The sequence below is a fragment of the Oryza brachyantha genome, chromosome 11 (assembly GCF_000231095.2).
Source record: "Oryza brachyantha chromosome 11, ObraRS2, whole genome shotgun sequence".
Lineage (NCBI taxonomy): Eukaryota > Viridiplantae > Streptophyta > Magnoliopsida > Poales > Poaceae > Oryza > Oryza brachyantha.
The window spans coordinates 1056797-1077359 of NC_023173.2; the positions used below are offsets into that span (position 1 = coordinate 1056797).

Genomic DNA, 20563 nt, shown 5'->3' on the forward strand with positions numbered 1-20563 from the left:
GTTTTGTCCCCATCACCACCATCCTCGCGCATGTATCATATAGCCTCTACATTTGTGTTGTCATCATTGATCAACCCAGGATTAGAACATGAGATATGTTTTTTGCCTATGGATCATGTGTATTACTGCGATGGCATGAGCGATGTGATCAGCGAGGAGACAATTGAACCCACACAACCATGCTTAGGGGCAAGCATGCACCTCTAGCTCACGGAGAGTAGACGCGTGTATGCTTCAGTTTCCGAAGGGCATGACGAACATCGTGCCCACTACCATGGACTATGTCCACTTCTTTTAGTGTCATAGACTCTAGCTGGAGTAACTACAATGTCTCAATGGCCAATCACATATGCTACTTCATGGTATCCACTAGAAGATCATGATGAGTTGTGTATATGCTATTTTCATGACGTGAAATTAGTATATAAATGTTAGTTATCTAAACTATTGTTCTCGCTATTATTAATGCATCACTTGAAAGAGTGGCAAGGATTCCTGTGCGATTTTATTGATATCGCGTGACAATGAGGCATGAGATATCAAATTGTGCATTATACACATGCCACCTCCGAGCGAAAACATAAATAGTGGTTACGAGGTTATTTGTTCCGTTCTAACCTGTGATTGTGAAGTGTTTATTGTCTAAATTCCTTCCTCTTAAGAAAAAAAGAGAGAGAGAAAACATGGCTATACTTTTATCCGATAAGTTTCAAGTCATTGACATTTAATAAGTTAAGAGAAAAAATGTATAATACGACCAGCTAACATTTCCAGGTTAACATGACGACAGATGCTGGTGTTAGAGTTGGGCAAGGCTGACCACGACCAATTTGCGAGGAGGTTGGTCGCTGCCTCGGTGGGGCTGTAGAGGTCCCACCAGACGTGTCTCTGTGGAGTGGGGCACACCATCTCCTTCGTCAAGCACCCCATCGTCCCCCCGAATGGGCCCAGCCCACAGCACGCCTTCCTCACCTCATCAAATCCTGTCAATTAATTAATTAGCTCGCTAATTAAGTGTTCTTAATTAATTACGAAACTAATGATATGCCATTACGCATAATCTTGTCACCGTATCTGGCGGGATGGGTGATGATCTCCATCATCCCCTTGTAGATGTCGCAGAAGACGACGTCGGCGCCGGGGAGGCGCGGCCGCAGCGCCTCCAGCTCCGCCGCCACCCTGGCGTTGTACCCCTGGACGAGCTCGTTCGCCTCCTCCACGCAGCTGCGGCCGTCCACGAGGTGCAGCCCCTCCCACATAACCCGCGGCGCGCACCCCAGCGGCGCCACCCCCATCACCGCCGTCCTCCTCGCCCCCGCCTCGTACAGCTCCTGCAGTTCATGAATTGATCAATCCCAATCGATCGATCTGATGCTCGCGCGGGGAAGAGATCGTGACGGCCGCGGAGATGCGTACCGCGACGGTGCGCGCGACGCGGTCGGCGAGGAGGCGGGCGAAGCCGCGGCGGCCGTGCTTGGGCGCCGACGCGTCGGCCTCCGACCCGCGGGAGAGCAGCCGCGCGTACGCGTCGGTGCCGAAGGACAGGACGAACACCGCGCCCGCCGCCGCCGCGTCCGCGTCCTGCGGCGTCGCGGCCTCCAGCCGCAGCAGCTGCAGCGTCTCGGTGGCCAGCCGCAGCTGCTGCCCCACGGCGCCCATGCGGAAGATCGCGCCGCCTCCGCCCTCGTCGCCCGCGAAGTTGACGCCTCTTGCCGCCTCCGCCGCCGTGCCGTTGAGCGTCACGATGAGGGGAGGCGGCGGGAGGCCCATCTTGGCGGCTGCGGGAGCAATGGTTCGACACCGCGATCGACTCAGGCCGTGCGAGGAATCGAGGTTTAGTTGAGCAGGTGGTTGCTTACCGATGAGGTCGGGGAGGAGGCGGTGGGCGGAGGGGAAGAGGCATTTGCCGGAGGAGCTGAAGGAGGAGAGGTTGAGGGGGAGTGTGGTGGCAGCGCAGCTGGCGGTGGAGTCGCCGAGGACGAAGAGCGCGGTGGCAGGAGACGAGGCCTGGCCGGAGACGACGAGGCGGAGAAGCAGCAGAAGCAGGTGCCGCAGGGGGAGGAGCGCCATGCCCGGGGCGTTCTGGCGCCAAACACCTGGCGTGCGTGGCGCTGGCGGGAAGCTTCAATTGCCGATTTGCGGGGTAATCAGAATTCAGAAGGTAATCAGAATTCAGAAGTGGATGAATGAAGGGTATAAATTTAATTTACCTTTCTGTTAAGGAGTCAAAGTGGAATTATTTCCTGCCATGGCATATTTCAGGAACACCCCTTGAAACAGCCAAAATTGCTGGTCTTAGGGCAACGCCGCGGCGTGGACCGTGGTACCCTGCTGCTGCTGCAGATCTCTCTTCTGCAGACGAAGAGGGGAAGGGACAAGGTGGAACGGATTGGGTCTCAATCGGGATTGGACCAAGCTTCAACCGCAGCATGGGAGGTGGTGCGGGGATGCCTCTGCCTATCTATTTTTCTGTTCTTAATTTTGTCGTCTTTCTTCATAGTGAAATTTTTTAAGATTGTCTCGAATTGTCGCTACATTCGTGGCGAAGCGTAAATTTTAGTTTATTTTCGTAGTTTTTGGCCCGATGGCTCCATCCGCTGCAGTTTAGGATTTCAATTTGAGGCACTAATTGTGGTTAGCTTTGGACGACATCTAATGATTGCAGTTAGGTTTTCAGCACTTGATCAAGTAGCCACGAGTATATAGAATTTTATTTCATCCTTTTTAATTGGGCGTAAATTTGATGTGTGCGCTAACCCTACATTACTTGTAGCTACGTGGGACACGTCGAATACAACGATTTCATAGTCGACTGTACTGTGCAACAAGTACAGTTTTTCTTTAATTTGGTGGGAGATATCAAACTCTGTTTGCTGCTATTATCTATGGAGGCTTGATTAATTGGGTTTATACCTCTATTTCCTGCTGGCCTAGAGCATATTTTGCTTTACTGTGTTGTTTCTTAGAGATATAGTCTAGTATAATTATTTTTATTGGTTCACTATCTACTAGTTAATAAAATTTTCAGTAAAGTCTTACATTACATCCTTCCTACATAAAAAATTGACATATTATCATTCTTATCCAGTGGTTCACAAAAATACCACCGCTAACTTAGCTTCGGTAAAATAGCATCTCTACGTGTATATTGCAGCATATATATTATTTTGGAGTTTTTTTATTTTTGCATCTTGCTCCTCCTTTTTGTCATGTCAAATTTTCTCGGACGAAATTGCCCCTCTTCGTTTTTTTGCCATCTTTCTCTCCAGCCAGAACGAGAACTTGCTAACTTGGGCGTCGGCTCTCTTTCCGTGCTCTCACGTATTCAAGCTAGGGTTTACCTCTCTCCAGCCGCCGCCCATCTCCGGCGACGCCCCTCCCCGCCCGGCGACGCCCCTCCCCGCTACCCCCGGCCGGCGACGTCTCTCCCCACCGCGCGCCTGCACGCCGGCCCCGCCCCTCCTCGCGCCTCCCCGCGGGTCGGCGCGTCCCCACCGGTCGACGACTCCCCGCGCCTCCTCGCGCCTCCCCTCCGGTCGGCGCCGCGGCTCCCCTCCGGGCGGCGGTTCATATGTGGTGTGCATGAATTATATGTGCCATTTTATTCCATTATTGCTTTAAATTTTGTGTTCTATCAATGAACTGTGGTCTAGATTTTGTTCTATATTTAAATTGTGGTCTAAATTTTGCATTATTGCCATTTCATTCCATTTTATTCCATTTCTATCTATGAATTGTGTTCTATCTTTAAATGTGTAATTTGTTCTAAATTTTGCAAATTTTTGCTTTAAAATGATGTTGGTCTAAAGAATTTGGCACATACAAAAAATTGCCTGTTAAAAAAATTTGGGTGGTAAATGTGAGAATATACAGAGATGAAATAGAGAGAAGAGAAAGCAAACAGAGAGAACGTGAGAGAAGAGAGGAAACAGACAGAACTTAAGAGAAGAGAGAGAGAGCCGAGAGGAAACGCAAACAGGGAGATGTAGGCCGCGTTCGCCGCCAGGGGTAAGTTATCTTGCCCCTCTCATTTTTCGTGCGTACGCTTTCCGAACTGCTAAACGGTGTATTTTTTGTAAAAATTTTCTATAGAAAAGTTGTTTTAAAAAATCATATTAATCTATTCTATATTTTTTTTAATAATTAATTAATCATGTATTAATCTATTACTATGTTTTCTGTGCTGGATAAATTAACTTATCATACCACCCAACCGAACACGGCTGTAGTTCTGCTGGCTGCTGGCTGGAGAGAAATATTGCAAAAATGAAGAGGGGCAATTTCGTCCGAGAAAGTCTGACAGGGACCAAAAAGGAGGAGCAAGATGTAAAAAAACTCCAAAATGGTATATCTGCTCCAATGCACACGGTAGGGGTGATATTTTACCGAAGCCTAAGTTAGCAGTGGTAGTTTTGCGAAACCACCAGATAAGAGTGATAGATATGCCATTTTCTCTTCCTACATTGCAGGCATGATTTGTGCAGTACACTGACTGGACAAGTAATATGGCCTCAAAAGCCATTAAAAGGAAGCCTTACACTGCTGATATTGATAGAAGCGAAAAACAAATGGAGGCAACCATACCAGATTCTGTGAGAGAACCTCTTCTAGGAAACAGTACTCATGAACCCCAATCGGATGTCAGTAAAATTTCTCCAAAAGATACGAATCCTGATTATTCAAGACATTTTAGTTGTTCATGCTCCTTATCTGTATGCCCTTTATTTTACTTTGTTTATAGAGATATGAACCTACTCTGCAGCCAGATTTATGGGATGGTAAAGGACAAGAGTGCCTTGGTTGGATTCATCTTATATCAACTTTTATTGCTCGATCTGTAAGGAAGATAGGTAACTGTCATGAATATGATTCCAGAAGAGTGGATTTTTTTTGGTGTCCTGCTGCCGTCTCCAACATAGACAAGAGAATGCTAAACGTGACCTTTTAGATATTTAGATAATTTACTGTCTGAAAAATAAATTATTTTCTTTTCAGGAATTGCCATCTCTCAGTTTGGTTCATTGCTAGCAAGGTTCTTTAGGTGGTCTTGTTCTTCCCATGGTTCACATAATGAACAGGCAATTCTAGTTGGTCTCAGTCCAATACAGGTATAACCGGTGGTGGCACATGCAGATCTCCTATTTTCATTTGAAATACTGTATGATGTATGAAGAAAGTATTCACATTAAAGCATGAATTTTATGAGTATCAGATGTTACATGTTATTTTCATGTAAATGTTTTAAGATGTTTCAAACCTTTTACTGAAGTATGAATGAAAATATATTTAATTTCTCGGAAGGTTAAGTATCTGAGTGAGCTACTGAGCTGTTCCAAGCATGCACCTAACAGCTTTGACGCTCAATTCATCCTTTTATTTAACTTTTTATCATCTTGGACACAATAATAGAAGTACTTATTTGCTTTCATCATTTATTCAACAAAACTTTTGGTATGTCCATGAAACATGTGTTGTATTTCTTCCACAAAAGTCTTGTTGACCTGCATCCTTTAGAAAATCAAATGAATTCTTGAGTTAGTCTATCAATTCCAACCCTTCTGTTCTACAGGAGCAAAGCAATGGCATCTTTGTGTTATTCTTCACTATTTCAAGTTTCTAAACAAGTTTTTACATTCAGAAACTTTTTGACATGATTTAATGGGTTTTGACAGTTCCATATCTACTTTATAGGAAGAGAGACTAAAGTTCTTAAGACAAAGGCTAAATGTGCCATTCGACAGTTCCTCTATGAAGCATCAGGTTCCCCTTCTGTACCTATAGACCTATGGTATTCTTGTCTATTGTTCTCATCAGTGAGATGCCAATTTCTTGCTCAGAAGAAATTATTAACCGGAAATTTAAATTCTATCTTCACATACTTATATGCATGTTAATAAAAAAAATTCCTATGACAGGATGCTCTGAAAGAACTTTGGAGACTGGCTTATCCCAGCCGACAACTTCCTCCTCTGAAATCAGATCTATGGAAGGAGATGGGCTGGCAGAATTCTGATCCAGCAACTGATTTAGGTTCATTTCCCTAATCCTTACCGATGATTTTAGGATATAAGCTGTCATGCATTTTGTCAACACCACTTCAACCCTGACTACTAATCTTTTGAATTATCTAATGTTTGCAGGGCAGGGGGGTTCATGTCCTTGGAAAATTTAATATATTTTGCTAGAAACTATCCAGTATGTTTCCATTAATCATAGAGAATTACTCCGCATGATAACCCGAATCTTAGGATAGTCTACTTTCTGATTTGCGTTTATTAGCTGATTTCCCAGTATGCCTCCATTAGGTATAATGCTCAATGTCTGGTTTAACATGCAGGATTCCTTTCATAGTCTGTTACACAAGGCAGATGGTAAGAGAGCTGAATGGGAATATCCCTTTGCAGTGGCTGGCGTGAACATATCTTATATGCTAGTGCAAATGCTTGATCTGCAATCAGGTGAAATTTGCAGTAACCTTTTTGATATTCCTTTTGATCCAATTTACTGCTTATACTATAGAATTATAACTTTTTTTCAGCTCTATGCAGAACTACAGCTTATCTCTAACTTCTTTGTAGGAAAAATGAGCACAAAAGCCAGTTCCCAGTTTGTTCAACTACTTGGAGAAGACGAGATGGCTTTTGATAACCTTTTCTATGTGGCTTTTCAGATGCTTGACGCTCAGTGGCTCGCAAGACAAGCTAGTTATATGGAATTCAATGTGTGTCCTCTGTAGAACATCTTCTCTCTTCATACTAATGGCTTCTCATTCCATCACCTTATTCAGTTGTCTTCGTTTCCATTTTTCAGGAGGTTCTAAAGTACACACGTATTCGGTTAGAACAGGAACTTACAATTGGAAGCATTTCTAGTGTTCAGGAGATGCCATCATTTAGATTGCTAAAAAGGTAGCCCATGTTTGTTGTTTACAGAAAGGAGTATGTCTTACCTGTCAGTAGGATGTTGTGCATACTAGCCATTCTTTCATCGGTTGTTCAACGTGTCACACTGTAAGATTATTTATCATATAATAAAAGAGAAATTTTACTGTTCTTGAGTAAGTACCTAAAGGTACTAGAGATACCAAATTTATACATTAGAAAATATGTGGTACTTCTAAGTACCTTCTCAAGGATGGTAAAAAAAAACTCATAATAAAAAAAACCAGCAAATGTCTGGTGCTTTAGAAAGCGTTTGATGTTTTCTGGGGTAGCAATTTAAGTATTTCTCTAATGAAAATTATTGAAACAGGTGATAAAATGTAACTAAAGTAATATATATTTTGTTAAAGAAATTTTATAGTACTCGAGAAAGTAACTGAGATACCAAAATTTATACTAAATTTTTTGTACTTCCAATTACAAAATACTTTGAATTACTAAATTTTACGCCAGAACAAAATACTTTGAATTACTAAATTTCACGCTAAAAAATATGACACCTCTCGCTATTTTATCAAAAATAGTAAAATTGCTCATTTTCGTTAACATTACTGATGCTTGGAATTGTTAGGTGTATATGTATTCGTACTCTTATAGTTATCTTTCTTCTATAGTTTTCATGTGCTCACCTTGTACCTGTATATACTTGGGCCTATGCCCCCGTAATGAATACAAGTGCTATTCATATTCATAACAGGAGTGTCAATAAATGCTGCACGCTTATGCTTTCATGCCTCAACCAAAAGATGTATACTATTGACAGTATATTATGGTAGTTAGTTAGATTTACATAATGTGATTTCTGTATAACAAATGCTCCATACCATATAAAACTGTGAACTTGCCAGAGTTTCCTTGTGGGAACACCTACAGTACCACTCAAGCATCAAAATCTGAGTAATCAGAATTAACTAGCTCAATCTAGGATTCTACTATTCTAGGGTAAGGGAGAAAATTCTCTCCCTAGTTAATCAATCAACCTTGGGGGTATTACAACAAAAAGAACACAGACACTTGTCTCATGCCAAGTTGATTGCCTTTGGGTTTCTAGGAGACTAGGACCACAGGGAGGAGCGTATGAATCTTTTCAGTTCCCACCTGAATGGAACTCCTACCAGATGCTTTGCTTCTTTGCAGCAGTGCCACTGAACAAAGAAACATAACCCACTGTAATCCTGAGAACTTCCCTGTATATCTCAATATTCTTATCACATCAACGCACACACAGATAATCAGTTGCACACACTGATAATTTTTTGAGGGTAGGAGATATTGTTTGCTTGAGGAGATATTTGCTCCCTATCTGAAATGTCCTTTTCTAAAAAGTCTGAAATGTCCTCCAACATATTGCATTCCTCAAACAAATTGTATTCTGCCAGGCCCGAGCTATCCTTGCTGCCTTCAATTGTACTGGAGCATCCTTCAAATAGGTAGTCCATGCTGCCATCGAAAGCTTCACCATTGAACCATTCACTGAAATTCACCGAGTTGCTGGAGTAAGCCCCAGCCATTGTATCCAATTCATAATCCAAGCAAGGGCTCCAGAGGCTTTCTTCAATGCCATCAGAAACTGGAAGGGGTTCATTCATGCATTCGGTACTGTCATCAACTGCAAGTGGCTCGTTGTTATCACTACATGTATTTGCTTCACTGGAACTGAGCTCTTGGACTGCATTCTCACTTTGGCCATCATCTTGAGGCTCTTCATGTAATGCTGGCACCTCCTGTGGCTCCTGTTGCAGCTGTGCCAGTAACTGTGGCTGGTCCAGATAGCAGCTAATGTCGAAGTTGGTTACCGCATTGGCACCTCGGTATTCGATGGCAGCAAGATCATAGGCCTTGGCTGCCTCCTCTTGGGTATCTGTAGAAAGTTGTAGGTTTGTTTACATGAGAACAAATTATTTGGTGAGACTAGGAATTTTGGGGGCAATTTAGAACAGAGTTTAACATTGGCATTACATAATTGATCAGGTCATATTAATGCCTTTAGGCTTCAGTATTATGTCATATATAAGAATGCAGCTAGAATAATAGACTTAAGACTTTAGTTCATCACTGAATTGTTTGTATTAGTAAATGAATGAACGCATTGGATCTTAATACTGAGAGATGCTGAATTGCATCACATGTTTACTTTCTACTTTGACATGTGCTGGACATCACCTGAAATGCCTTCCCACATTGCTGGTATCTAGAACTGTGCTGGCAACCTTCTATTTACTAGTAACTAGTGACCATATTCACTCTCTTTTTTCTTTCTTTAATTGTTATGTAAGTACTGATGAATCCATCTGTGATCTGTGTGACTCTAGTTGTGGATCTTGAATCTTGATCTAGTTTGATACAAGGGGGGTAGTAGGGCATGCTCCATGCACGTGAAGTGATCACTTGCAACTGGTTGCTGACTCACCCAGCTGGCTATAGTGAAAAGGGCAAGCACCCAGGCAGTGATGAAGAATTGAAGATCCCTATGCACCATCTGGTTTTACTACTGGCACCACTGACATGCTTGTCACATGCACTTGCAAGCCATGTACTAATATATACTAGGATTTTGTCTGGTAATTACTAGGACATGGTGGTGATCAAGTATGATGCTTGTTTTTATTTTCTTTCTTAAGCAAGTTGGACAGCCTTCTGGGGATTGCACACAGGTACAGGATCTTGGTCTCATGGTCTTGATCTTGCCAGCATGAAAAAGTTTTGTGATTTTTTTCTAGTGAAACAAAAACGATTCAACACTACCTTCCTTGTCACTTTCATTTTATTTTTTTTAGTAAAAAAACAAATCTTGTGGTCAAGAGCATCCAAGCAGAATGATATTCTACCTCCGTTCTTAAAACGATGACGTCCTAAAATGCGTGCAGTCAAACCTTAATATCTTAAATAATTAATTGATGCAAAAATATTACTACATACATTTTAAATGTAAGACTTTCTAGTATTCCTTATTCATATGGATATTAATGAAGCTACGCGCGCGCGCCCACACACACACATATATATATATATATATATATATATATATATATATATATTCAAAATGTCTTATATTATCAAACAGAGCGAGTATGATCCAAAATATGAAAACTATATTAGTATATTTTTCATGAAAAGTTGTTTCATATAGTTGAGAAATAAGGGAGCATGTGTATTGAAGACTATGCCAACGTGCAAAACCACATTCGTTTGAGAACAGAGGTAGCACTTGGAACAAGGAAAATGTCAAATCTACATTGAAGGGAAGGAAAACAAGAAATAGACGCCATTTAATTTCGTAGATGGTTTGTTGATCAACCATCATAAAATTTGGTGAAAGTTAGGTGGCCGGCCGGATTACAGCAGGCAAACAAGGAATTGTCCAACAAACAAAGTGGCTTTTAAATGCAACCAATTGACAGTTCTTGAGTTAACTAGGATGCTCCAAGAAAGAAAGAAAGAAGAGCAAAGAGCATGAAAGAATACGTACCGAAAGTACCCAGGTAGAGGTACTTGTTTCCCAGGACCCGCCCTATCCGTGCTTCCCACCGCCCATTGTGGTGATGCCTGAAGAAAACCCAACATACAAGTTCAGAAAAGAATTCAGCAACAGCCTTGCTCTGAACAAAATGAAAACAGCAAGTTCAGAAATGAATTCTGCAACAGCTTGCTCTGAACAAAATGAAAACAGAAAGTTGGTAGCACTGGCACCACAATACAGTGCTGATCTTGGATGCAGAGAGTACAGATTCATCAGGAAAGAAAAAACTCAGAACCTTTTCGGTGCTGACTTTTTCTGACATTGCACGAAGCTGACACAAGAAAGAAAGAGGCCTGGGGGCAATGCATGCAGAAGATGCAGAGCATACACGGCTGGCAAATGACGTTGCCAGCTGATGCATGACAAGATGTAGACCCTAGCTACTTGCTAGCATTGTGCTAGTGACTCATCGTCCAGGTGATTAGCTAGCAATATGCTGACTCATCATCCAGGTCATTAGAGAGAGATTAATTAGTATACCTGGCAACGCCTCTGTACTTGGAGACACCCCTGGAGAAGCCACTGCTCCGGCGACGGAGAGAAGCCAAGTACTCCTCCCTGGACACCCCCTCCATCTCCAACCTCTCCTTCTCATATTCCTCCAGCTGCATCACATCAATTCTTCAGTAACAATTCTTCACATTACTTATTAGTACGTCTTAATAATCTCATAATTATCCAAGATGGCAAACTTACTGGGAAATTGAGCACTGTCTCAGGACCCCAATATTTGAGAGCTGCAAGGTCATATGCACGGGCAGCTGCTTCCTCACTATCATAAGCCCCTGCACATCATTAAACATTGCACCAATGTTCAGAAACAGCACAAACACCAAAACAATAATTTTGTAACAACTGGTTGCTATATGCCTCTATTCTTAGGGATAAACTGTTTTCATATTAAAGACGAACCAAGTATGTGACAGATCAAACAAACAAAATCTGAGATTATAACATGCAACATGAATCTGACAAAACAGGGTGGCTAGAAAAATACTGGCTTGTGGGACTTACCCAAATAGACTATTGAGAGGAGGCCAATAGAGCATCAAGCAGCAGCAGATCAGGGTCACATGCACATCACAAGGGCAAGGTCCCCCAAAGATAACAGCAAAAAAAGGGGAGATAAAAAAAGGCTTAATCAGAATGTCAGCCTTAAAAAATTCGCTACACTTTGTAATAAGCTTTGTGCTAATGGCCATGTATTAAGATCCTTGGCAGTATACCAAAGTACACCACCAAGGGCCTTGTATATTTCTCTTCTTTTCTTTCATTATACATTTATACTGTAAAATAAAAATTCTCGTATTTCACTTTCTCCTTGTCATTTTCAGATAAAAATGAAGCGAAAATTCAGGTTGACAATTGTTAAATTATACCTTGCCTCCCTTTCTTCTTGTTCTGAAGAGAAGTGGAGCAATTCTTGTCCCAAAGATGGGCCTCAAATCTGCCTGTCCACCGATGCCTGTTTATACGTGCATGCAACAAAAAATGGAATCATTAATAATTGATAAATAAGCGGCATTTAATCAATTGCCTTAATTGGGAAGAAAAAACAGGAGGAGTTGACCACTCCAAGATGAGCAAGCAGTAAATGTAGATCAACCAACTCACTACTTCCCATCTAATAATAATTGACTCACTCCAAGGGAGGAGAGCAAGAACAAAAAGTTAAAAAATTGGGAATTCTGAGATCAAGAAATGGATCCCAACATGCTTGGCGAGCTCCGAGAGATGAGGCATAAAAACAGGAGCAGACCGGCGAACGAACCCAGAAACGACGAAATCATTCATGATCTCTGACATGCAAGTAAAGATTTTTTGGCAACAGAAACATTCAGAAACTGATTGAAAGAACTCCTGATCGGGGAGGCTGAGATGGTGGAAAAAATGCGAAATTGTTGGCTGGAGATGAGCCATTGATTAAATAGCGGCAATGCAGGACGAATTTGTATGCAATCACTCACTGAAATTCAGAAGAAGCCACAGAGGAGATCGAAGAGAGTAGCAGAGAATTGGGATCAAAAGAGAAGGAAGCAGCAGCGCATGCAGACACAAACCTGGTGACACCCCTGTAGATGGAGCTCCTCTTGCCGCCGCCGCCATTGGCAGAAGGATCAGCAGGCTCCTTGCTCTCTTTCTTGACCCTCTTGGCCTTGGCGCCGGTGGCGCTCTTCTGTGTCCTCCCCCTCCTCTTGCAGGGGACCGACATGGCCGAAGAGGAGTCGTCCTCGGAGGAGGAAGACGACGGCGAAGGCGGCGGCGGCGGCGGCGAGGAAGATGACGCAGGATCAGGAGATGATCTCTTCCCCATGTGATCTCACTGCAGTCGTGATCTCGCACGCCGGTGCAGGCGAGAAGAGGTGACGAGGAGGAGGAGGAGGCGAGGCAGGGAAGGGGAGGCCCGAGGTTTAGTAATTTATAGAGGAGAAACAATGCAGTTGCAGAGATGGTGATGGGTTTTGCGTTGCTCACTTATTAAGCAGCAGCGATTACTGTAAGTCTCTGAAGAAGATGACAGCATGGTCTCTTGTTTGTTTGTGTGTGCGTCAGGCAGGGCTCTCCACCTCAAACTCAAAGCTGGCCACCATGGCAGAATAGGAGTCAATTTTGCTGCACTTATTGCTTTTTTGTTTTGTTTTGAGAATTTTTCCTCTGTTTCTATAGCTAGGATTATATCATTATTAATGAGTGTGCATGGTACACACCTGGTCATGTTGAGATTCGTTCTGGAAGGGCAATTTCCACGGGGAGTACACCACCAATTTTGTGGGATGCTGAGCTGCAATTTGCCAACTTTTACACAGCATTTTTGCAGAGCGTAGGAGAGCCGTGTACAACTAGGGATGAAAATTGGTGTACAAGAGTTTTCGAAAGCGCCGGCTATGTTTTTTTGGGTTACACTAATCGTTGTATTTCGATTTAGATTATCCAAAAATGGTATAGGAGAACTATACGAGAATATGAGTCGATTTTGCTACACTTGTATTTTTGAGGAATTTCTACTGTTTTTAAATTATTGACAAGTATATTGCTATCATGTTACAACGAGATTTTAATTAAACAAAATCATGATCAACCGTTATTACTGTAATTTTGTGCATCTATCCTCTCTTTTGTTGCTGATATGTTGGTTCATTGATCTCACAGTAATTTCTTTCTTTTTTAAAAGTGTATAGGAAGGTGATTAATATGTGGATATGATCCCACGATCTTTTTTTCAAATCAATAGGAAGTCTGTGGTAGGATAGGTGATAGATTCATCATGTATTACCATCACAACTACCACAACAGTATAGATAATTGTAAGTATGCATTGCATTGCACACGTTTGGTCTGGTTATATTCATGTTCTTTCTGGAAGGATACAATTTCCTCGGGGAATACATCGATGAATTTTGCAATTGCGTTGAGTTGAGATGCTATCTGCGAAGGTACATGATCATTTTACGGAGCACACACGTGCAAATCAACAAACTCAAAAGATAATACTTGGAAAATTATTCACCTCATTAATCAGATCAGTTACGGACTTGCACTGAATTGATTTTGCTGAGGAGACAAACAACAGAATTAACTGGAAATGACGCCTTTTTTTTTTTTGCATTTGTGTGTCACCAGGACTCAGATGGACACTGAAGGACAGGAATAAATGTTGCTGCACTTATTTATGTTTTCTTTTTAAAAATATCCTGCCTTTTATTATTGCTTTTGTTCTTAAGTATGCATTGTACACAACCGGTCATGTTGAGATTCTTTCTGGAAGGAAATGATTTCCACGTAAATTGTACCCCGGCAATATTTTGTGATTATGTTTTTTTTCGGGGGATACATTAACTCCCGGTTTAGGCAAGTTCTTTTGAGCCAAAATAAACAACTATTTGTTCTGAACTAATTGTTCCCGAAAGAACGTGGTAGCACCACATTTACAGATGAGTTACAGACTAACAGTGATTTGATTCTGCAGAAAGAACACAAGCAACTAATTAGCAAATGTTTACCGTAGCATCACATTAGCTAATTATAGACTAATTAGGCTCAATAGATTTGTCTCGCGAAATAGTTCAGGATATAGGACATGTTTTATTAATAGTCTATATTTAATATTTCTAATTAGTATCTAAATATTTGATATGACACGGACAAAAAAAAGTTCCTAAAAACAAAGATGGTCTTATACAGAGCAGAAAGGAAGGAGCGTACCATAGCTACACAAGGAGACGAACATTGGAACATGAAAAAGAAACAAACACATGTAAGATGTAAAAGTCCATGAGCGCCAAGCGTCCAAACGACAGAGTTCTGCACCCATGCAAAAATATGCATTCCCTGTCCCAACTTTTCAGAGCATCCTATTCTGCATGCAGTCAATAACACGGTGCAGCATCCCCTTCGATGGAGCATCATCAAACAGTGCCTTTAGTCGGAAAATTTCAGCAACGAACAGATCATGTGAAACATATGTGTTTGCTTGCCCTGCCCTGTACATGATTTGATGGATTGATCGCTGACTATGATGGCATCAATCCATGAGTAAATTAGTCTGCCAATTAAGCTCCCATACCTGTCTGCCAAACTATTATTTGCAGATCATATATACTCACCAAAAAACGATTTATCACGAGTTTGGCAAGGTCATCACTTAGCATTTCCTGGAAAAAGTGAAACGGCCTATTGGCAAATAAAAAAAATATTTATGAATATATGTTCTTGATGATCTAAAAGCTAACATAAAAAATAAACTATAATGAAAACCTTAAAATTAGCTTCAAATTTAAAGTTAAAAATTTAAAATTTTGTTTATAAGCATTAGTATAAGCAAAAAGACAATTACGTTTAGTCAATACCACAATGCAACACCCCCTTCGATGAGGAATCATCAAACAGTGCCTTTAGTTAGAAAAATTCAGCAATGAACAACAGATCATGTGAAACATATGTGTTGCTTGCCCTGCCTCATACATGATGATGGATTGATCGCTGACCATGATGACCTCAATCCATGAGTAAATTAGTCTCCCAAACCTGAATGCCAAACTATTATTTGCAGATCATATATACTCACCAAAAAAGGAATTATCACGAGTCTGTCTGACCACATTTTTGTCTAGGCAGACAGTCTGCTACAGTTTCCCAAATTATTAGGAACCTGACTTATTGTCGATTAGTCCGAGTCTCATGACGTACGTCTTGAGGCACCATCACGTCCGTCCCGCTTGTTCACATTCATCAGCAGGGTATAAGACGTGCAACCACAGCAATTAACGCTTAGTACATGTACTATATAGGATGGTCCATGCAGCATTGATATGAATATTCTCAACTCTATTCCAAAAAAAGAGGGACATGCTGCTTGCTTGTAGAGTTGTAGTACAGCTCGTACGGTGAATGTTTGGTTTGGTTGTTAATCACGTTTCTCATCTACTCTGCCTGCATTTGAGAAGCTAAATGAAGATAAATCTTAGGTTGCCAGAATATTCAGTCAAGATGAAGAAATTCCATGTTTTTCCATCTCCCTCATTAGACCAGAAACATGTTTGCTTGCAAGCTACCTGACAATACAACTGTCCAAGGACTAACTGAATATCCTCCATAAATTTCTGTAAAATAAACAGCACTAGTCAAACCTGAAGCTTTTCATGGAACCAAACCACGTCTAGATTCTAGAATGGACTGACACCACGGTAAAACTTGGACTCCAATATGTCAACTAACCAAACCTCTCTCCTCGGTAATAGCAACTATCAAATTTCAATGTTCAGAAGAAACACCGTGACTTCAATTTAGAACACGAGTCCTTCCCTGTAAAATCCTAACAAGATACTAACTGCCAACATTAATCGATGTAAACTAGTGATTTTCATTTGGCACGGCTTAAAAAGGAGATGAAATGTGCAAAGATAGTGCAAATAATATGGAAGTGTTATAAAATCATATGTGAACAGTTTCAAATCAGCTGTCCGCTAGATATAATATTTCCTTGTAGTACTAATAGATTATTTCAAAGTAAAAAAATAGAATGAGATCACATAATCACATCATATCAGTCCAGTGACAAAAAAAAATCCCAATTAGTAGAGAGAATCATATGGCTATATACATATAGAGCACTACTAATAGCACGTTGCTAATATGAATATCAGTATTTCCACCATTCCGGCACTACTGATGTTTTCTCTTCTCAGGATCTTCTAATGTTACATAAATTATTCCCAAGTAAAAAAAATAGCATGCATATCACATGATCAAAAAAAAAAATCTTAAGGCAGTGACCAAAAAAAAATCACAATTAGTAGAGAGAATCATATAAATATATCTAGAGCACTACTAATTGCACGTTGCTAATACGAATATCAATCCTTCCACCATTGCGCACTACTTGATGTTCTCTCTCTCAAAATCTTCTAGTGTTACAAATAAGGAGACCCCCAAAATTTACCCTGTTCTTAAATTTCATACTATCCATTAGTAAGTCTGCATTCATTTTCTGAAATACATAGTCATCATCACAATAAGTTGACCTTATCTCTCTTAGATCTTTACAGATCCCCTTCCCAAAACTTCTTAAATATTGTTTAACGTCATCGCCCTCAACAGTTTTTGTTGGCTCATGAGTGAAGGAGAAACAACTTCTGCTTTTTGGTGTGTCAAAGCCATCCAGATCGTCACTGGAGCTATATGCAGTTCTTGGAATGAGGGTCATCATAGCATGACTGCCAGACGCATCAGATCCAGTTAAGCTAATTGAGCACCGCGTTTGGTTGTCAGAATCCTGGGAGGGCAAAAGTATTTGTTATAGACTTGTAGTGTGAGAATGATTGGTGCTGTCCATAGCAGATACCTACATGTCATTCTACAGAAATTCTGCTGGGAAAACAACTTGGGTACATAATATAAAATCATGAATCCATACAGCAAACTAAGTACATTGTAGACAATTCAGGAATATTTGAGTGGATAAACCTAGGAACATGAAAATAGCTGCAGTATGCCAATACAAAAGAGAGTTACTACTTACTAATGAGATTGCAACAACCAACAAAAATGAATCTCAGGGAAGTTGGCTTCTCACTTCAGTATTACACTTTCAATTTCAGCAGGTACCATTTTAATTTTCTCACTACAAAGACAGCACTACTTCTGAACCGAACAATAAAACAACTAAATGTTGAAAAGCAAACATCGATAGAGGTTGTTGGGTACTTGTGTAGACACTTTAAAACATTTAATTATATTCATAAAGAAATACTTAAAATCTTAAGGCCTCAGTGAATTGATATACCCATATTGATTTTCAACATTTGAGAACATAAACAAATATTGATTTGCTTACTTCATTATGCCAATGACGATCAGTTGGATAGTGGGGTTCTGAAATGCTTGATACACCTTTGTGGAAAAATATATTGCTGCTCTTTTGTGTGACATTCATAACTGAATTTATTTGAGGGTCCTCTAGTGATGAGAGATCAGTGCTATCCAATGTTGAGATTGAGACACATTCCTCAAAATAATTCATTGCCTCTTCAGCTAAGTGCTTTGATACTTTGAGTCGTTCTATACTGCTCTGGTACCACAATATGGAGACAAAGGTCAGTTCAAATACCAGGACAAAATGAATAGCATGTTTACCAACAAATGGAATCATACCGAAGGGTGAAATACTTGAATACCAAGTACATTACCTTCCTTCTTGGCCTTCTTTTATGTGCCTCAGTAAAATTTGGTGCAGTTACAATGCCCTTAAGTACTCTACTCAACTCTTGTTCACGCTGCTCTTCGACAGCTAAATCTGCCCGTAGCTTTCGAGCACGTTCATGTGACTGTAACCAAAGTAGTAAACGGTTATAACTGTTGACTGCATTGAATTGGAGGCACAGTGCAATTGGCAAAATAATAGACAGACCTGTTTGAGCTTTGTTGTATATTCGGTCATGTCAGTAGACAGCTCAGGACTGTCTGGATCAAACTCAAGAGGAATTTCCATCTGTTCCTGTTGCAGTTTTGTTGAATGGAGTTCTACGTCAGGAGCCAGATCAGCGTTGTCTGGATCAAACTCAAAAGGAATGTGCACAATTTCCTCTATGAATTCTGTTGTGTAATCACATATGTCAGAGATAAACTCAGCAGAGTCTGGATCAAACTCAGGAGGAATTTCAATAACTTGTTGCACTGGGACATTTGAATGGTTGCTTTGCCGAATGGCCTGTCAACGAAACAATAATAGTATCATCACAAAAAGTTGAGAGCAAGAGTGTAAAGCAAGAATGCCACTGTAAAACAGAATAGGATATGGTATAGGGACAATAAAATGGATAGATTATAAGCGTGCACATAATGTAAATGGTCAAAAGACATTCTTAGATTAAATAGGTAATTCTTACATGCTCAAAATGATCACAAATTTCACAAGCGACACTGCTAGATCCTGAATGTGTATTTCTAGTCATGTGTTAGGCATGTATGGTGGTAACATAGAGCATAGTAACTTGTTTACCAGTAAACTTCATATCTTGCATCTATTAATATAACCCAACAACCTATTATTGTACCCGTGAGATTAAAAGATAGCCTATGGTTTACAAATGACAACTATCTTTAATGAGCTCAAACTGAATGCAGCTTCCTCCAAGACAGAAATTCTGTTGACATACCCCTGGTTTCTGCATCACTCTATTCAAATTTAACAATAACAGAACTTGTGACTTGAGCAAGGATACCCATGGCATCAATCAGATTGATGGAGATGGATTGATGGAATGCTGTGGATCTCAATTCCTATGCAGTGACAACTCTCTGTGAACTAGTTTACCATGAATCTTTCCACTTTGTGCAACAAAAATGTGTTTTTTTTCTTCATCATATCATAGAGAATCTAGAGAGGAATTTCCAGTTTCCACTATGTGAATTATCCTATCTCTTGCATTGCTCGAAACCAGAATTACCAGGTACCGATATCTTTATTTTCAGTTCCAATTGCAAACAAAAAAAAAGTTTGAATTTTGCAAAGCAATAGTAAGGTAAAGTTGAGAGCTTTTCTTGAGACCAACCTCGGGGTCCCGATATGGTTGCATGTCCCCGTCCACCGACGTCTTCCTCGAGGCCCTCCTCCCACCGCTACCGTCATCACTCTCCCTTGACGGCGACGAGGCGGTGCACCGTCGCCGCGGCGCGACGGACACAGAGCGCGCCCTCCCTGACCCGCCGGCGGGGCACGAACCCTTCCGCGCCACCTCCCTCCCCCTCTCCCGGCCCGCCGCCGCCTCCCCACCGCGACGTCCTGCCGTCACCTGCGGCGGCGGAGAGGAAGACGTACACGCAGAGTCCCCGCCGCCGTCGAAGAGAGGATTGGTGCGCGTGTTGCCGGCGGCGTACTCCCCAAGGCCGCGGGCGCGCGGCTCGACGCTGACGCCGCGGGAGCGGCGTGGGCAAGGAGGGGCTGCGGCCCTGCGGCTCCGGGGGCACGGCGGGCGGTCGTCGGCGGGGTGGAGGCCCGGCGCGTGGTAGATTTGAACGCGGAGGACGCCATGGATTCGAGGTCTGGATTGCGGAAGCGAAGCGATAGGATGGAGGGAGGAGAGTGAGAAAGTCAATCAATTTTTCGGCTGCGCGCGGGTTGAGCTGAGCTCACCTCCTCATGAGCTTTGGTCGTCTCTGCTGAACACATCGCATCGCATGTGCTGTGCTGTGCTAAACACACAGATTAGTTAAGCCTAGGGGGTGGTTAGCTGGTGAGATGAAAATTTTTTTTTATGTCACATCAGACGTTTGATCGGATGTCGGAATGAGTTTTCGGACAAGAATAAAAAAACGAATTTTATGGCTGGCATGGAAACCGCGAGATGAATCTTTTGAGTCTAATTAATCCATCATTAGCGCATGTGGGTTACTGTAGCACTTATAACTAATTATGTACTAATTAGGCTCAAAAGATTCGTCTCACGATTTCTCACATAACTGTGTAATTAATTTTTTGATTTATTTTTTTGGGTGAAAATTTTTGGGAACTAAACGGGCCTTAGGGTGCTTCGGCGGTGGGAAAACCAAAGGCAAGATTAATTAAGCACATCGCCAGAATGAATAAATTGATCGGGGTGATTTT

General features: G+C 41.5%; 3 protein-coding genes and 1 pseudogene across 3 annotated transcripts; 1 reads left to right on the forward strand and 3 right to left on the reverse strand.

Annotated features, from left to right (window-relative positions):
- Nucleotides 1-505: 505 nt before the first annotated feature.
- Nucleotides 506-2145, reverse strand: LOC107305208 (GDSL esterase/lipase At1g71250-like). The gene is made up of 4 exons (XM_040529026.1): nucleotides 1860-2145; nucleotides 1417-1778; nucleotides 1070-1331; nucleotides 506-983 (listed from the first exon to the last, which is right to left on the reverse strand). Exons 1-4 carry the CDS (start codon nucleotides 2068-2070, stop codon nucleotides 733-735), a joined length of 1086 nt encoding a protein of 361 aa, XP_040384960.1. The 5' UTR covers nucleotides 2071-2145; the 3' UTR covers nucleotides 506-732.
- A 1526-nt stretch (nucleotides 2146-3671) lies between these two features.
- On the forward strand, nucleotides 3672-6955 carry LOC102708005 (ELMO domain-containing protein C-like). Its single transcript, XM_040529102.1, has 11 exons — nucleotides 3672-4008; nucleotides 4230-4368; nucleotides 4470-4640; nucleotides 4742-4850; nucleotides 4996-5108; nucleotides 5692-5760; nucleotides 5916-6028; nucleotides 6138-6195; nucleotides 6338-6458; nucleotides 6579-6721; nucleotides 6811-6955. Exons 3-11 carry the CDS (start codon nucleotides 4506-4508, stop codon nucleotides 6910-6912), a joined length of 963 nt encoding a protein of 320 aa, XP_040385036.1. The 5' UTR covers nucleotides 3672-4008; nucleotides 4230-4368; nucleotides 4470-4505; the 3' UTR covers nucleotides 6913-6955.
- Nucleotides 6956-7879: 924 nt separating this feature from the next.
- LOC102707718 (AP2-like ethylene-responsive transcription factor At1g79700) lies at nucleotides 7880-13030 on the reverse strand. The gene is made up of 7 exons (XM_006662636.3): nucleotides 12522-13030; nucleotides 11841-11926; nucleotides 11476-11484; nucleotides 11158-11246; nucleotides 10942-11066; nucleotides 10411-10487; nucleotides 7880-8802 (listed from the first exon to the last, which is right to left on the reverse strand). Exons 1-7 carry the CDS (start codon nucleotides 12773-12775, stop codon nucleotides 8174-8176), a joined length of 1269 nt encoding a protein of 422 aa, XP_006662699.2. The 5' UTR covers nucleotides 12776-13030; the 3' UTR covers nucleotides 7880-8173.
- A 3613-nt stretch (nucleotides 13031-16643) lies between these two features.
- Nucleotides 16644-20125, reverse strand: LOC102708286 (annotated as a pseudogene).
- Nucleotides 20126-20563: the final 438 nt, after the last annotated feature.

Coding starts and splice junctions, on each gene's coding strand:
- LOC107305208 (XM_040529026.1), bottom strand. CDS start 2,070: ATGGCGCTCCTCCCCCTGCGGCACCTGCTTCTGCTGCTTCTCCGCCTC. Junction 1,779..1,859: donor CCTCCTCCCCGACCTCATCG/GTAAGCAACCAC, acceptor TTGCTCCCGCAG/CCGCCAAGATGGGCCTCCCG. Junction 1,332..1,416: donor GCGTCGCGCGCACCGTCGCG/GTACGCATCTCC, acceptor CATGAACTGCAG/GAGCTGTACGAGGCGGGGGC.
- LOC102708005 (XM_040529102.1), top strand. CDS start 4,506: ATGGCCTCAAAAGCCATTAAAAGGAAGCCTTACACTGCTGATATTGAT. Junction 5,109..5,691: donor TTGGTCTCAGTCCAATACAG/GTATAACCGGTG, acceptor TCTACTTTATAG/GAAGAGAGACTAAAGTTCTT. Junction 6,722..6,810: donor CTAGTTATATGGAATTCAAT/GTGTGTCCTCTG, acceptor TCCATTTTTCAG/GAGGTTCTAAAGTACACACG.
- LOC102707718 (XM_006662636.3), bottom strand. CDS start 12,775: ATGGGGAAGAGATCATCTCCTGATCCTGCGTCATCTTCCTCGCCGCCG. Junction 11,927..12,521: donor ATCTACAGGGGTGTCACCAG/GTTTGTGTCTGC, acceptor ACGTATAAACAG/GCATCGGTGGACAGGCAGAT. Junction 11,067..11,157: donor AGACAGTGCTCAATTTCCCA/GTAAGTTTGCCA, acceptor GATGTGATGCAG/CTGGAGGAATATGAGAAGGA.